Source organism: Sturnira hondurensis, unplaced genomic scaffold (genome assembly GCF_014824575.4).
Source record: "Sturnira hondurensis isolate 20B ecotype Veracruz unplaced genomic scaffold, ASM1482457v3 Scaffold0010128, whole genome shotgun sequence".
NCBI classification, from domain to species: domain Eukaryota; kingdom Metazoa; phylum Chordata; class Mammalia; order Chiroptera; family Phyllostomidae; genus Sturnira; species Sturnira hondurensis.
Window position 1 is genome coordinate 16,670,890 of NW_028082759.1, and position 17,578 is coordinate 16,688,467.

General features: G+C 41.8%; 1 protein-coding gene across 2 annotated transcripts in view; it reads right to left on the reverse strand.

The window, feature by feature from the left end:
- IL15 (interleukin 15) overlaps positions 1-17,578 on the reverse strand; it is a 47,730-nt gene that overhangs the window by 6,649 nt on the left and 23,503 nt on the right. For both annotated transcript variants that reach the window (XM_037058475.1, XM_037058474.1), the window contains exons 2-4: positions 2,995-3,093; positions 1,948-2,045; positions 459-543 (exon numbers count right to left, since the gene is read on the reverse strand). In XM_037058475.1, coding sequence (XP_036914370.1) covers positions 459-543; positions 1,948-2,045; positions 2,995-3,006 — 195 coding nt within the window. In that variant the 5' untranslated portion in view covers positions 3,007-3,093. The remainder of the gene's footprint in view (positions 1-458; positions 544-1,947; positions 2,046-2,994; positions 3,094-17,578) is intronic.

Consider the following 17,578-nt stretch of genomic DNA (forward strand, 5'->3'; position numbering starts at 1 on the left):
ACTGCCATGTCATCCACGGGGGCAGAAGACCCTTCCTTAAACACAGTTGCCAGCGGCTCCTATTCTCCGCCCGCTGCCCCCTGCAGGTTCTTCCAGGCCAGTGGGGGACTGGGGTGGAGTGGGGATCTCGAGCCCACAGATCAGAGAGCCTTTCCCTGGGTCAGCCTGTTCCCCTTGCAAGTACCAAAAGGTATCTGGTTTCTGCAGCACAAGCAGTGAAGCTGTGGCATGTGATGACAAGTTCTTCATGCTGGGCCACTTATAAACTGAGCTGAAAGATAATTGGGATCTGAAAACTGTGAGTGAAAGATTTCCTTTGAGGCTTTACAAGGCTCACACACTTCTACAAAAGTGTTATTGTTTCAAGTGCGATTGGATTAAGACAGACATCCAAACACTGGAAAAGCCACACACCTCAGCAGTGATACCACGCTGTTCGTGGAAACATAAGTACTTACTTGAATAAGATTTTTAATTGCCTTTAAATCACTCATTACATCATTCCAGTTTGCCTCTGTTTTAGGAAGACTTGCACTGATACAGCTGAAAGCGAAACCAAAAAGGACAGCATTGTGAATGAACATAATACTGTCTTGATGAATACAAACGGCAAAAGAGCAAGCCAGATTTTTTTATTCTGACAAGCAAAAAGATTAGTATAATCGCTGCCTGTGTGTGTTCAACAGCCTTGTAGATGAACCGAAACACCAGTCACAGGGGGCAACCTTGACACTGAAGCTAACTTGGGGACTGACCAGCCCAGATGAGAGAGAAACCTAATTTGAAGGGATAACTTGTAAAACACTGGGTGCACTTTCTTACAATGAAATGAAAACAGTACCTGGTGTGAGGTGGCGCTCACTAAATGCTTTTGAATGAATTACTAACTTTCTTTCAGTAGAAGTCCCACTAGACTCTCAAATCTATTATACAGGTAAAAATCTTAAAATAAGCAATAACCATTTTTGCAGGATGGTTTTGATTCTAAACATTCTTGGCAGTGGATGAAACGTGCCCCGTGTGCTGCTCACGTCATCGCTCTGCGTGCAGCAGCTTTGCCCGTAAACATCACAGACGTTAGCCAATCTAGAGGGGTGCGCCTATTCATATCCTTACTCCTTTTGGAGTAACAGAAATTTACTATCTGGACAAAAGACACATACATGGACCAAGTGACTAGGGAATGATTCTTGATGTTTTCATGAAAAATAACTGTGCCCCAATGGATTTTCACAGAAGTGCGAGAACCAACACTAATCTTTCTCGCGAGGAAGATTTATCTGCGCAAAGCTTTGGTTCCCCACTCCATGAAGTAAAAGAGAAGACTAAACTTGCACTGAGTCAGGTTACGGAACTACGGGTTGGGTTCTTAGGCCAAGAGAGGCAGTGTACTAGTTCCATCTAAGAAAAAAGAAACAAGTTAATGGGCGTGGGAAATAGGAATGCTTATTAGGAGGAAAACTGAAATGTCTAAAGAAAGAAAGAAATGCTTCCGAGTGAACTAGGATAGGACTCCAAGGATACAAGAGGTCAGTGTCAAGAAATAGATTTGAAAAGTAACACAAGTGAGCCTTAAATATGTTTTTTTTTACTGCAATGAAGATCATGCAGATCGTTAATAAGGATGTACTTCTAGGTATAGTTACATATACCAAGATGTATCTTTTACTTTAGTGAAAATCATGTAGGATATTAATAAGGCATGTACTTCCTAAGGTAGCTGTATACCACCAGGTCCAATCTTTCCACAGGATGTCAACGACCTTTTCTGTGCTGCTGGAATACGGAAATGCTCAGCGTTCACCAGACCCCCTTACATCTCCACAGTCTGCCGTACCCCAAAGACTGACTGCAAACTGAGCACACACTGATTCAGCAGAGAAAATACTGGAGAAAAATAGCCAAGGCCATGAGCACGATGGTATTTATGCCTAAAGATAAAATTACCCCAAAATGAAGATATGAATGCCAGCCTCAGTTAAAAAATGACTGTTCAGAAGTAAACACAAGTAGCAATGGATGGACGTACTTCTCAAAGGTGGTTTCTGAAAAATATAATCATGGAGAAAATGATTACATTTTTTAGGTACGAGGTGATACTTAAATGAATGGTTCATCATTTCTTTAGATCCAAATTTAAAAATTAATATTCCTTGTCAGGCTTAATAAAACTAGACTGTATCTTTTTTGCTCCCTGCCCTCCAGCTCTGTTTCTTGTGGGCAATATTCTTTAATATGTTTTTAATACACATTAATTTTAAGAGAATTTACATATTTACTAATAGTACCACTAATTTTTTCTATTATCCTTAATCTCCCTCTCCTCTTTTCATGTTTAATAGCTCAACATTTTAAATGCAGTATATATTAATACCATAAATTATTAATATGGGTTTATAGTTCTATATTAATTTCATGTAATTATATGAAAATTAATTATGGATTAATATCATCTAGAGAAAAATTGGAGTGAAAGGGAGCCACCTGAAGATGCTCTGTGATATCACGAGAGCCACCATATAACCATGTTTCTTGGTGATTTGGAAATAACACTTATCTTAGGACTTCCCAGCGTTTTGATACTTTTGTCTGCCTCCTTCCTGTCACCAAAGCTGTAGCATTCAGACAGCAGTTCAGGCTGTCCCCTCAACCACTCAAAATCTGTGACTCATTCACTCTATGCCCAAAGGGCGAGGGACAAGCAGACCTTGTCCTCAAAGACTGCGCATGGCACTGAGGAGCTAGGTGTTTAAAGAGCAATAGGTCAAGATGCCAGAAATAGTACATTTTCAGGGCATGAAGAACCACCTATCAAGGTGGCTCATACAGTTTAAAAAATGTACTATATTTACTTCCCAGGTAAGGACAGTCTAGGTCTGAACGGGCCTCTGTTACATCCCAAGATCTCGAGAGAAGAGTCATATTATAAAGCAGCTGATATTTAAGTGACGTTTGAGGAGAGTCCATACACTGCCTTTATCTAAGTATTCTTACCGAAATTCTCATTACTCAATGCCCGGGTGAATCCTTACACATTGAAGAAGAGTTGGCTATGAAGATGGGTTCCCAGAAGCCATCCATCCAGAAAACTTCCTGCAACACAAGCCAGGGAGAAGGGCGATCCATTAAAAACACAAGTAAACTGGTGGGGCTGGGAGGAAGGAAGGGAAGGCAGGCAGTATTTACTTTTTCATGGGCACTCCGATAGTCACTGAGTATGTGCGTCACATTTAACCCCCCAGCTGTCCTGTGGGGCAGGGTCACAGCAGCACTCGGTAAGCGGCCCTGGACCCCGGGCAAGTATGCGGCAGCCAGGATTTGACACCAGGTCTGATTATAAAGCCCAATCCCTTTCCACTACGGTCAGGTCCTGAATTGGCAAATTCTAAAGTCGTTAGTGAAAAATAGAAGCAACCGAATACGTGGCTTCGTGGAAACTTCCGATCATTTAACTCACAACAGAAGGAGCCACTTCTACGGAAGTGAAGAGAGGTTTTCCGTCTTTGAAATTGTGAAAAGGAAAACCTCGGGCCCCACGTGCCATCGCTTGTGCTGGAGTCCGTGACAACAAACTCGGATTTCACGCCTGCCTCCATTTCTGTTTCAAACTCTCCCGGACATCAGGCCTATCGTCTTCGTCAGCCAGTGTCACGTTTTCTGGTGGACAAGGAGGGAACTGTGGTGTGGGGCCTCTGCATCTCCCACAGAACAAACAGCCAGGCTGCCGTCCTTCCACCAAAACCAGGGGTCCTGGTGTGCACACCCACTTGCTCTTTTGTCCCTAGATGGGGTACTGTCCAATTCATGAATCACTTAACAAGGCCAAGTAGAGCTTCACATCGACTCAGTTGAATTTTGTTCTTTAACAAAATAAGTCACTGTTAACAGAATCATCATTGGAGAATTTTATAAGTAACAAGATTATATTTTTCTCACTCAAACAGGTGGAGAAGATGATTATACCTTTCCATATCCAATGCCATTTTATTAAAAATTAAAACCCCAAACATAAAAAATATAAACAATTATTTTCCCCCCTCATTTGATATATTTGTTGACCCCGCCCACAGCAAAAATCAAAATCGACTGCATTCCTTCCCATAAGTATTCACTGTGATTAAATTCTGTAAACTCAAATAAATAATTTTATTTTTCAGATGTTTCAGAAATATAAAGATGATTGCTCTTAAAGTATACAACTCTTAGCTGGAAAAACCAGCACGTATCTGGTTTTTCCTATCTTAGTATCTGGGCACTAAGCAAGGTACTATAAAAGTATATCCAACAGGACTCCTTTTCCACAACATATTAAATATTGTCCTTCTGTTACATATGATCAAAGTCTCCCATCAATTGGTCTAATTGAAGCATATTCTTCTTTTTACTCTCATAGCAGATCTTTGTCTATATTACCTCAGGGCTCCAAAACCGTGTTTAATAAAACTTCAAAGTTATCTTTGTAATTTCACCCAAGATCTCTTAAATCCCCTACCTCCTTTTTAGCTGTGGTGTCCCAAACGCCATATTGTTCAGAAACAGTGTTTATCACCATGTGACTGAGCAGTCCTGGGGGTGTTAACGAGGCCTTGGGAAGCTACTCGAGTGAACAACGGCCTTCCCAGAGCCGGGTTTCTGCAGCCGTGCGTGTGGGTCTCAGACAAGCAGGTGCCCAGATCTCACCAAGGTCTCAGCGGACTTGCACTCCCTGCTCCGCCCGCTACCTCCAGCTGGTGCACATCGAGGAAGGCTACGGCCCCTCACCACAATGCTGACGATATGGAAGCCAGTGCAGCCAAAAGGACACTTTTACAGCTTGTCATTTGGTCACAGAACTGAGGTAGCTTTCTGGGCCGACAGCAAAGAATCAGGACTTCAGAGCAGGCTTGGGAGCATCTGCTGTCACTTACTTCCTGTGGAATGATTTTACTAAAAGTGTGTGTGTGTGTGTGTGTGTGTGTGTGTGTGTGTGTGATACATGTTGGTCAAAAACACCTGAAAAGGAAAACTATTCTACTCCTTTCTCTTTGGCCGGGACTCAGTGTGCACTGTTAATAAAATGACTATCATGATAGTGATATTAATTAGACTAAGTATTGCTTACCTAGTGCTTTCAGGTTTACAAAATTATTTTCTGTACATTATTAAATTCAATCCCGACAATATCGTTATGTGAGAGACATCACTCCTATTTTATCATGAAGAAACTGAGGTTCTGAGAGGTTAAGCGGTTTGCTTCAGGTCAATGTCATACAGGCAGCCATAAAAAATGTACTTCACGACCCAGGTTGGGCAAAGGGAGGAGGGAAACAAGAAATCTCAAGTTCTGTGGTTGAGAAGTGGAGACCCCTCACTCTAAGAAGTGCGGGGCCCATCTCGCCCATCCCATGTGAAAAATAAAGACGCACTGCTCTCTGAGAGTTTAGAAATAGGCCTTTGAAACAGTTCTGATGCAAAACAGAACTCCAGCTCTTCCCCGTGCATTATGTCATGCGACTGTCACCGAAACTCTATCGGAGAGAAGTGGCCGACACCGGGTGAATTGCTTTATGAGACACAAATACAGGGATGAAATAAACTGTCCCCTTCCTGCTCTGTGATACTGTTGGGGAACTACAGCAGCTGTGCTTAACCCTGACCCACGAATGGCGTGTGGTCATACAATGCCCTCACGGTCAGCATCTTTGGTTTGGCCTTCATTCACCTGGATGCCTGCATCTCGTAATAAAAAAGACTACCTCTCAGCCCAACTCTCAGAAGGTTCACAGGGTTCAACCAGGGATTTTGTGGAATTCTGTGACTAGGTCTCGCTGCAGGGTGCTGGCTGGCCTGGAGACCTGGTGCTGACCAGCACTGCCAGCCTAGTGAGACGTCACTGCCCAGGGGTAGCACATCTGGAAGGGTGGACAGGCACATTAACACGCAGTGAATTGCGGAAAGAACTGTAAATGTGTTCTATTCTATGCCAATACTATATTTTATCCCCGTGAGAAAACATCATCTAGCACATTGCTATTTTGTTTTACTCTACATAATTATTTACTTGCCTAGTCACACATGTAATAAAAATTTTAATAGACTTAGCCACAAGAGTTATGAGTATTGGTTTAAGCAGTAAAAACATTTATTTATTCACCCAAAAATACTACAAATAAGGGCAAACCGAGATTGAGTGTGGAACAGAAAGAGAGTACAACTGTCCTTTATTGGGAGGGAGGTCGACGTGGTGCTGTAAGTTCTTAACTATTGCTTTGATTTTCTCAGTTCATTAAGACTAAATGCCATCAGCAGAGAAGAAGGAAGAGGAGGATGTGTTAGGGGTTGAGGACAGAAAAGAATAAAAGAAATAGCCATCAAGGTAAGAAAGAGAATGAGCTAAAATAAGTATAGGATGACGGCCATGCCTATTGGAAGTCCATGGTCATGAATGGCCAGAAAGTAAGGCTAGTCGGCATGCTCCTGTGCGTTTCCTCTGGCCACACTAAACTGCAAGGAGTAGCTGGCCGGGAATAGGAAGAAAACGTCATCATGCTGGTGTGCGCCTGCAGGGGAAAGAGAGAAAGAGAGGCAGGGGGTTGGAGAGTATATGTCAGGGAGCCTAAGGGAGCTATATCTAGGGAATTTTATTTTCTTCTTATTACAAAACTTCATGGAGAAAGTGTTACCGGAATCGCACCTCAAAGAAGGGCAGATTTTAGATTTAAGTAAAAGGCAATAACATTCAAGGTGCAGGAAAGAGCCTGAGCAAGAACACACACAGACAAGCACAGTGCATATTCGGAGAGAAGTGCTGAGTCATCTGATAACTGCAGGAAAGCAGTGACAGGTGAGAGTGGACAAAACAGTGGCCATTGTAGAAAGCAGGAGTTCGTAAGCATTTTTTCCAAAGGGCCAGATTGTACATCAGGCTACGTAGGTCTTGCAGGGTCTGTCATGATGACATAAGGCTGCTGTTACTGTGAGAAAACAGCCTTGGACAATGCATGAATGAACGGCTGTGTTCCAATACGACCTCATTTGTCAGAACAGACACTCCGTGAATTTGACCTTCAGTTCATAGTTTGTGGACGCATGATGCCCAAGGACTGGTTAATCAGTCTCATTCAAGTACAGCTGAGAAACTGGTATCTTTAAAGTCTCAAATTTTCCTATCATTAGGGAACTAGCATTTTGCAGTAATTGCTTTCAATTGGCACCCACATTATGAAAATGTCAAATATAAAATCTCATGAAACAATCTGTGTTCATTATGAACTATGTTACCATGGTTACTACCATGATTTTTTAAAATTAATTCATACAAATATAATATCTAAAGTTGGTATTTACTGCTCTTATAAGTTCATACAACATGTTTAATGGGGGCTATAAATCTCACAGTGTATTGAAACAACAAAGATAAATGACTAGGTGGGATTTTCCTGTTTTAAAAATACTATTTTGTACAAGGTTTATAAAATATATGCATTTTAAAATATATATATTTTATTATTTTTATTTAATATATTTTATCTACTATGCTATTACAGTTGTCACTATTTTCCCCCTTGCTCCCCTCTGCCTGTTACCCCCTTCCCTCCAGCAACCCCCTCCCTTAGTTCATGTCTATAGTTTGTGCATATAAGTTGTTTGGTTTCTCCATTTCCTATACTGTTCTCAATATCCCCCGCCTATTTTGTACCTACCAGTTATACTTCTTTTTCCCCTGTTCTCCCCCTTCCCACTCCCAGCTGGTAACATGTTCTGCTTGTTTGCTTAGTTTGTTTTTTTAGATTCAGTCATTGATAGTTGTGAATTAGTTGCCTTCACAGTTTTGATCTTCTTTTTCTTAAATAACTCCATTTAACATATCATGTAATAATGGCTTGATGACAATGAACTCCTTTGGCTTGACTTTGGAAAGCATTTTATCTGCCTTTCTATTCTCAACGACAACTTTGCTGGACAGAGTAATGTAGGTTGCAGGTCCTTGCTTTTCATCACTTTCAATACTTCCTCACAGTCCTTTCTTGCCTGCAAAGTCTTTGGAGAAATCAGCTGACAGTCTTATGGGAACTCTTTGTAGGTAACTGTCTGCTTTTTTCTGGCTGCTTTTAAGATTCTATCTTTATCTTTAATCTTTGGCATTTTAATTATGATGTGTCTTGGCTGTGGTCCACTTTGGGTCCAACTTGTTTGGGACTTTCTGTGCTTTCTGGACAGTATGCCTATTTTTTTGCCAAATTAGGGAAGTTTTCTTCCATTGTTTTTTTCAAATAACTTTTCAATTTCTTGCTTTTCTTCTCCTTCTGCCTCCCCTATGATGCACATGTTCATATTGCAAAAGCTGTTCCAGATGTTCCTAAGGCTATCCTCAGCTTTTTAATTCTTTTTTCCTCCTGTTATTCTGAGTGCTTTTCCCTTCCTTGTGTTCCAAATCGTTTGTCTGATTGCTGGTTTCATCCTCTCCACTATTGGTTCCCTGTAGATTTTTCTTTATTTTACTTAGTGTGACCTTCATTTCTTCCCTTATGTTTTTGCCATAACTCTCAGTGAGTATGAGAGTAATCTCAGTGAGTATCTGAGTATGAGAACATACTCAGCAAGTTCTTTGAGCATCCTGATCACCAGTGTTTTGAACTCAGTCTGATAGGTTGGTTATCTCCATTTTGTTTAGTTCTTTTTCTAAACAACAGATTTGTCTGTTCTTTATTTGGGCCATATTTTTTGTCTCCTCAATTTGGCAGCCTCCCCGTGTTTGTTTCTATGTATTAGGTAGAGCTGCTTGGACTCCCTGTAAAAGGCACCTATATATTGTGTGGGGTGGAGCCTTAGGTAATAGCCAGGGTGGGGCAACATGCTTCACCTCTTCGTGGCTCTGTGTAGGGGAAGCCTAAGAGAAGGGTCAATGCCACTGCTTGGCTTCTGGAGGTATGCCCTGTACTCATCCCATTTCCAGTCTCTTCACCCACTTCCCGTATGTGACTGGTGCCCTTCCAGCTGTTGCCCTGGTGGCGATTCCCAGAGTGGGTGCGTTTGTGTATGTTCTAAGTCCATGTGGGCCCTTTAAATAAACTCTCCTGGAAATCTGGCAGTTTCTTTCTCCATCCCAAACTCCACTGGTTTTTATAGCCAGCAATTATGGAAATTTGTTTTCCTGATGATGGGACCCAGTGCTGTGCAGTCTGGCCTGGGGCTGGGGTTCACTGGCTCCCAAGGTCCCCCTCCGAACTTTTATCCACCCCATGTGAATGTGGGGCCGCCCACTCTGCCACCACCACTGCCGCCTCTCCATGTCACAGGGTCTCTGCAACTCCACCCCTCCTACCTGTCTGAATGAATGTGGCTTCTTTAAATCCTTGGTTGTTGGACTTCCGTACAGCTCCATATTCTAATGGTTCTGGCTGTTACTGTATTTTTGCCATGCGTAATGCACATCTTTTTTGCCCAAATTTTTGAGGAAAAATAAGGATGCTCAATCTACACAGGTAGTACTAATTTGTTACCAGTACATAATATTTCTTATAACTTGTATCCGTTCTTGTGTTTTGTAATTATTTGTCACATAAAATTTCTTGTACCATAACACGTTCAAAAATAGATGCTAAAACTCCTTAATAATACAAGAAAAACAAGTACCTAAATACAAATGAATTAATTAATTAATTAAAAAATTAAAACAAAAGATTTTTTTTCTGAAAATTTACACCAAAATACAGGTGCAAATTAAACATAGCAAAATGCAGTATTTGTTTTGAGGTCTGGTGGTACTTCTCTTTGTGGTTGTACAAGGAAGCTATGAGTGTCTACTTATGCCTTCACCTTGACTGGAAGTCTACAGCAATAAAATACATATTTTTAGTAAAACATGTAAGTTCTGGGGAATGCTTAAAACAATACCAATTGCTCAATTATACTGAAATGCTTCCAAAGCGAATTGTACACATTTAAATATCTGTACTGTCAAGGGCAAAGGCAGTGATAAAACTTGGACACCTTAGTCACTCTGACTAGTCAAAAAGCATTAAATAGATGGTGTTACAAAGGGTGAAGGTCAAAACACCTCAGGAAGTTTGTCATATAAGATAGACAATGGAGATGCGTATGTATAGCTAGAGGGCATCTCTCTGATCACTGTGCAGCAATGCGTTCCCATGGTTATTTTATCATTCTTTGCAAACATTCCTGGAAAGGTTTTGTGTGGCTTTGGAAAAGACTAGCGAGCACAATTCTTTAAGGTGGACAGCTTCTCCAAGGGCAGCCCAGCTGTGGTGCTTAGCCTGATGTCCAGGAGCAGCTGGTTCCCAAAGTGCTGCCTTAAAAGACTTGGGAAAGGTGAAGGGATTCCTTCGAACCATAGTACTTACAAAATGACAACAAATTGAAAATTATGACATAGGTTTAGAGATGCCAACATAGTACTGAAAAGGAACTCCCGAAAGAGCAAAGAGAACACAGGAGGAACTAATCACAGAAATGATTTAAAAATTCATAAAAGTGGAATAAAATGCTAGCTGTCACACTGAGGGGAAATAAAGGGATGAATACAAACCATGGTAATTTCTAAATAAATTTCTTAATTCCCAGAGAAAGCCATGCTGACAGCCCCCACTGAGAGAATGTAAATTCTCAAGGACAAGAATCAGGATGAATCTGACCATGGCGCTTACAATAGATAGAGCGAATCTTCAGAGTCTAAGGGGAAATGAACTTCACCCTAGAAAGCTGTTGGTATTAGAGAAAGAGAGCAAAGAGCATTCTTTCATAACAGACCTTAGAAAATGTAGGCTCCACAGAATGTCTGAGAAAAAAATACGTGAAAATGTGTTCCAGGAAAAAAAAGGTCATACAAAAAAAGAAAAAATATGTGATAATTAAGGAAGTATGGGGCCTAAAATGAGGTAACATTTACATTTGGGTTTAAATAACTAATGACAATATTTTAGGTACCATTTTTTACCTCATTCATTCACTTATCTTGCAAAATATGAGATTTTTGTGGTTAGAAACTGTTTATCTTATTCAGTCCTGTAGCTCTAATGCATCAAAGCATCCATGATACGTAACAAGTACATGTAACATCTTTGTTGGATTTGACTTTTAACTTGTTGACAACTGTCCTGTCCCCATTCTCACAAATGTCAGCCTCGCAGATGCACTTGTCTCCCTACGCAGCGGGTGCCCCCGTCAGTCCCTTAAACGCGACCCTAAACGGCACCCTGAATTCCCCCACATTTTGTCTTTCTGCTACTTTTAATTTGCCAATTTCAAATTCCAAGCTACACAGTATGGCACGTAAGAAATGTGCCATTATAATTTCTGAGATGCAACCTCTGATGGGCCTTTTCTGTGCCCTACAGCCTTGCTCTTTCTGACATTCTCCACCACACTTTTAATATCAACTTTATTGAGGAATAATGTCAAGATAATAAAGCACACCCGCCTTAGATATACGACATGCAGAACTTTGACAAGTGTATACATCAGTGAAACCACCACCACAACCATGGATGTAAAAAAGTACCTGTAATCAAATTTCTCTCATGCCAACTTACAGTCACTCCATTTCCAACTCCTACCATCAGGGGCTGATCTCAAATGTGCTTTTCCAACTAGCAATGTGGTAGAAAAAACGTGAGCAATATGCATGTGGGAAATGGTGTGGGGGGAAAAAGAAGAAAACTCATATTAAGATGATCATTTCATTTGGAGAATGTGCAACACATTCATGACAATTAGTTGCAAAAATCAAGAGAAAAGTTTACTACAGAAAAAGAAAACCCTAGCTATATTATCATAATTGCCAAACAAACAAAGGGATCCTTAAGCTATCTAATGGAAGGCAGTTGGGCAGTTGTAGGCAGAAAAGAAAAAAAAGGAACCCCAGTAAAAAATTACCCATAAAACATAATGTGTTAGGAGTCAGTCTTGACTCCTATATGCAAGTACATCCACCCACACATGCAAAGATGTTGACAAAAACTCGATCTGCTTGCTAAAAGGAGGACACCTAGATTGTGTTTTGAAAGTAGAGAGGCAGAAAGACAAAGAGATGCATTTTAAACTATGCTATTCATAAGAAATGAAACAAAAGACAAAATGGTATAGGCACCAGGGTGGTGGTTACCAAAGGGAAGGGGGAGTGGAGATGGGGGGGGGGTAAAGAGTAAAGGGGGCAAATATATGGTGGTGGAAGAAGACTTGACTTTGGGTGGTGAGCACACAATGTAATATACAGATGATGGAGCATAGAACTACACATTACAAACCTATTCAATTTTATTACCTGTCACCTCAAGAAATTTAATGGTTTTTGTGAAGAAATGCTCTGGCTGGTGTGGCTCTGTTGGCTGGAGCATTGCCCCAGAAACTGAAAGGTCCTGGGTTTGGTTGCCTGTCCAGGTGCACACCAGGGTGCAGGTTCAGTGCCTGGTTGGAGCACGTGAGAGAGGCAACCGACTGACGTTTCTCCCTCACGTCTATGTTTCTCTCCCTCCCTCTCCCTCCCTTCCCCTTTCTCTAAAATCAAAAAGCATGTCCTTGGGTGAGGATAAACAACAAATTAAGAAATACTACAAAAAGCTTGAAAACGCAAGAACAGAAAAAAGTATGTGGAGCAAATGTAAGTACAGTAATAATAAGACTAGGATAATCACGCTTCAAATGATAAGGACTAAGCAATACAAAAGATAATGCACACAGATAAAAATTACAACCTACAACAAGATACAATAATCACGAATCTTCATGCATCTAATAACATAGCTTCAAATCAAACTATATAGAGGAAAAATAAAGGGGTGTTAAAACATTTTTTAGAAAATTATACTTAAAAATGAGCAGGGCTATGGTCTGTGGTAAGGCAGTAAGCAAGGAAGCTGGCTTTCAAAAACACACATTAATTTGTGCCATTTGCCAATTTCTGTTATGTAAATACCCTTTCACACTGATTCCAAGCCAATGGTTTAACCATTAGCTCACAAAATGTCTAAATCGTTCACCACAGTCCACGAGGGCCAGCTCTAGCACGCCGCCGCCAGGGATAAAAATGAGAAAGGCTGAGAGAGCAGCGGGTCTGAGCAGACATTCAGGACCTCACTTTCTAAAACAATCAGTTTCGTGGTTATTAGCTAATTTTATCTAGAGATGGAGAGAGAGATGGACTTCAGGACAGAGATCTTGGAAGAATCACGGAATATTGATAATATGCCAAATAAGCAATGAATCAGCAAAGAAAACCAGGGACCTTTTTCTTCTTCCCTCTTCGGTCTGCTCAGCAGACCTTGATGGAGTGAGTACCTTCAGTGTGCCTGGCCCTCGGGCTACCGAGGTGAATAAACGCAGTCCCTATCGTAGAGGAAAGTACAGAAACACATTCGTGTGTTCATTATGTGCTATACACGCCAAGACAGTTTGGGTCTCCAGATTTTGATACTGAGAGAAAACATCCTAGAGGAGACGGCAAGCATACATTACTTTAAAAGATAATTAAAGTTAGCCTAAGCAAAGAGAAAGGGCTTTCCAGGCAGAGGGGAAATAACGGGCAAAGGCACAGGGGCCTGAAACAATAGGAGGGAGGCCCGTGCACCCCAGCACTCCACTTTTACTAGCACATCAAGCTGGAGAACGGGCATGGGAGCGGTGCGATAAGGGACGCGTGGTTGGAGTGCCTTGCATGACCTCGGGATTTGCTCTTCCTGGGGTTCACGAGGGCAGGGGTGTGATCAAATCCGAGCTGGCTATAGACTACCTTGGCCAGTGTGCAGGAGATGTATTGAAAGGAATCGAGACTGAAGGTAGGAAACCATGTCAGTGATTACTGTAGTTGTCCGCTTAAGGAGGGAAACGAAGGAAGTAGCAATAGGAACTGAGACACAGTAATCATGTTGCTTATTAGAATACTACTTCCCAGCAAAATTGGCAGGTCTCGCTGGCTACCTGGGTATGTAGGGCATGGGAGGAGGGAGAGTCGAGGGTGATTAACAGGTTTTATGGTTTGGAAGGTCAAAGCTGTGGGCCACTAATTGAGATTGGACGCGAGACAGGGCTGGGGTGAGGGGAAGATGACTCACCCAGATGTGTTTAAGTTTGGAAAGTTGGGGGGAGAGCAAAGAAATGTGCCGGAGGGCAGAGGAATCAGCAGACTACAAGTTCAAGAGCAGGCAGGGCTGGAGGTAGAACACACTGGCTCAAAACCTTGAGTTCAGAGGAGATCGTGCCAGGAGAGCGTGCAGAGAGAAAACTGCAGTGAGGAAAAGAAAGAAGAACAACAGTCTTTAACCTCCCTTTAGATAATGGCTTCGGCGAAAGCCTTCTAAGTGCTTCAGGTTATGGGTCAAGGCCCGAAGGACCACGCGGCAAGCTGTTCCAGCACTTGCGCGGCGCACGTTCCCTGGAATGTAAGGAGCCCGCTTTTTCAATTTTGAACGTTTTTGAAATTGGGTCACATCTTATAAATGATCTCTATCCTCATCCCCAGAAGAGCTGTTATTAAAAAGAGTGCACTTCTTCAAAAATTGATGGTGTTTCCGGCAGGTTCCCTGGGAAGGAGATTCGGACTGATTTATGTGCAGGAGGCGTACTGGGGAAGGCAGGAGAGCTGAATTGGGCCAGGAAGAAGGCAGGCCACTCTCCGGTCACTGCCCGGGCTTCGTGGAGCTCCGAAGCTGGGGTGGCCCTCTACAGTTGTGCCAGTTGGGGACACAGGGCCTTTCTAGTGCTCCCCTCCCCTCAAAGAACACTGAATGGAGGTTGCCCCTGGGGAAAGGGTGTGACCTTTAAAAGGACAGTGTTTCCCAGAGAGGACTGTCAGCTGAAAACTAGCAAGCAGCACTTCCAGTATCTGGGACCCCAGGTTTTTCATTCCCGAAGGAGAATATGGCCATGGCACTCACTATGAATGATGTTTAAGAATGAGGGAAACACAGCATTTTTATCTCAATAGGATTTGATAGTAACACGATCATGAAATACCAAAGACAAATTTTGTCTGGCACAACCTATTTAAAAATCCAATTTAGTAAAAGTTCAGGTCACCTGAAATCCTACCCTGAGTGGAATAAAATGGAGAAAGAGAAAGGATTACTCCTAAAAATTAAACAAAAAAAGGACATAAGATCACAAAAGGTATTCACTGCCCAGTTCCTAGGGATTTACTGAAAACTCCGGCAATGAAAGGGTCAGACAGCAGTGCTACGTGCTGACTTACGGAGCACTTAGAATGAGAGGCAGAGTCAACACAAAATCAGGGGGGCTTCAACGTCTTTCTGCAATGCCTGTAATGAGGAAGAAGCAGCCCCAGCCCTGGGGAGGTAGGGGGACATGGAGGGCAGCCCCTGAGGGCGGTCGCCTTCCACCTCCTAGAAGTCATCCTGGGTTTGCCGCAGGTGTTGTCAACAGGCAGGCTGCCAGACTTCCTTCAATCTACTTGGATTCCAACACAATCTAACCCTCAAAAGGCCTCCCCGCCACTTTACCCTCCCTCCCTCCAACTCTCACAGGAGACCTCCCAGAAGTGGAGGGGAGGATGGAGAGTCGGGAGAGAGCAGGGCTACCTGGCCAAGCTGCAGCCCCTTCAGAGGCTCAGGCCGCTCTGAGGTCTTGCCCAGTGAAACCCCAAAGCTGAACTTCTCCCAGGCTTCCCTCCAAAGACAAACTGAATGAGCAAGAAGCTGTGGAGGAAGTTCAAAATGTGTTATTTCCAGCAATGCAGTTGTGGTAAATTAATATTTCCTAAGCCATCAGTAATTTAAAAAAACAAATTTCAATCTACTTTGGTAGAGAAAAGAATATGTTTTATTTTGATTCTCTCTATAGAAAATATTAAAAGTCATTATCATATAAAAGAGGAAATATAGGTATATGCAGATAAAACTTTGTAAAAAATGAAGTGTACAAAGATGATTCAGATGTTCGTAAATCATGTTAGTATTTTGTGATGTTTGTGGTATTTTTCAGTTTTCTTCCTATCTAAATAAAGCCTTAAAAGTGTTCTAGGTGACAAATTTTTTATTTATAATTTAGCATTCTTTTTCATAAAGAGAGCCAAACACCGTACAAACTTGAGGCCCCACAAAACTGCTCACCAAGTTAACTCTTACTAACTTAATTGATCTAATCAGGTCAATTTACGAGGTCCATGCTGCCGTTATTCCACTTCACAGGTGAGGAAGTTGAGGGCAAAGAGCTTACGAGAGTTGCCAACAGTAACTCACAAAGGACAAGGCAGTGCTGAGATTTGAACCCGCCTTCTGGAATACACTGAACTAGGCCATTGACAGATTATTTCGATGTACTTTGCTATGCATCCTTCACTTGGCATTCAACATTCACCAAGCTCCCATCTGGTGCTGGGCGATATTGAGTGGATCTAAGACAGTCCTTACCCTCCCAAACCATAAAGATGAGTGAGGAGACCCAGAGTGCATAATTATAAAAGTATTAAAAATGCTATGAACCAATAAAGGAGAAACAGTGAACTAAATGTTCTGATCTGCCAAGGGAGAGTGTGAGCAATGACATTCAAACCTCTGATGAGCCTTCCTTTCCTTCGCAGAACATTGGGGAGCACATGCCATCAGGTTCTAAACATTTAACTCAAGACAGTGGGTATATTTGGGACAATACATTTTAAAAGTTTCATTTCAGGAGTAATGAACAGATGTTTTCTGAATGCCCATGACATGACTGGCATTTTGACAGGCATTGGTGATCTAATCAAGAATAAAGAAATAATTGAGGTCCTATAATTTATCTTCTTTTTCTATGAGGAAGCTGTAGGGAAAAGATTCATGGCATCTACTCTTAAGAGTCACCTTTTTTTAAGGAAGACTTTCCTTAAGGACCACAGTCAGATACCATTTTACCTTTCCCCCACCCCAGCTTAAGGCGTTATTACTCTTCTGTGGCTCTCATTCTTTCCTGGGCTGCTTGCTTTATACATAGTGAGATCAGGAGGTTTTTAACATTTTTTAATGATTAATGACACATTTAACATCTAAAAGCTGTTCATCAACTCCTCAGAAAATGCGCATAAACACGTATCAAACCATTTGGACGAAATCATCTGAAGTTAAAACGTCCATCCCTCTAGAAGTCTTAGGATCTCAGGTTAAGGACCCTTCTTCCAGACTGCTGGCCCTATAAAATAATTTTTGTAACTCATGTCAGTAACAAACATACATAAAATAGGTTTATCTGTGTGTCTCCTGTATGGCCTAGCACTGTAATAGAAGCTTACTACATTTCTTGATTCTAAGTACCCCAAAATGATGGTAGGGCCAACAGGAGACACAGAACCAGCCACACGCTCCCTGCCTGGCCACGTCTTACACTATCCTAATCTCTCCTTAATAAAAACAAACAGACAACCCATCATCATTGTCATTGTGAGCTCACTTTTATAGGGGAAGTAAAATAAACCCTGAAGTACAGCCTCAGTATAACTTCTTAGATATGACTAGACATGCAATAAAAACTCACGTTTAGGAAAGGATATCCCTGTAACATAGAAGGTACTCAATAAGCACTTGGGCAGTGATTGTGACTAAATGAATGCATGAATAATAAAGAAGGGCGGATAAATGCTACTGCAAGTGGAGAA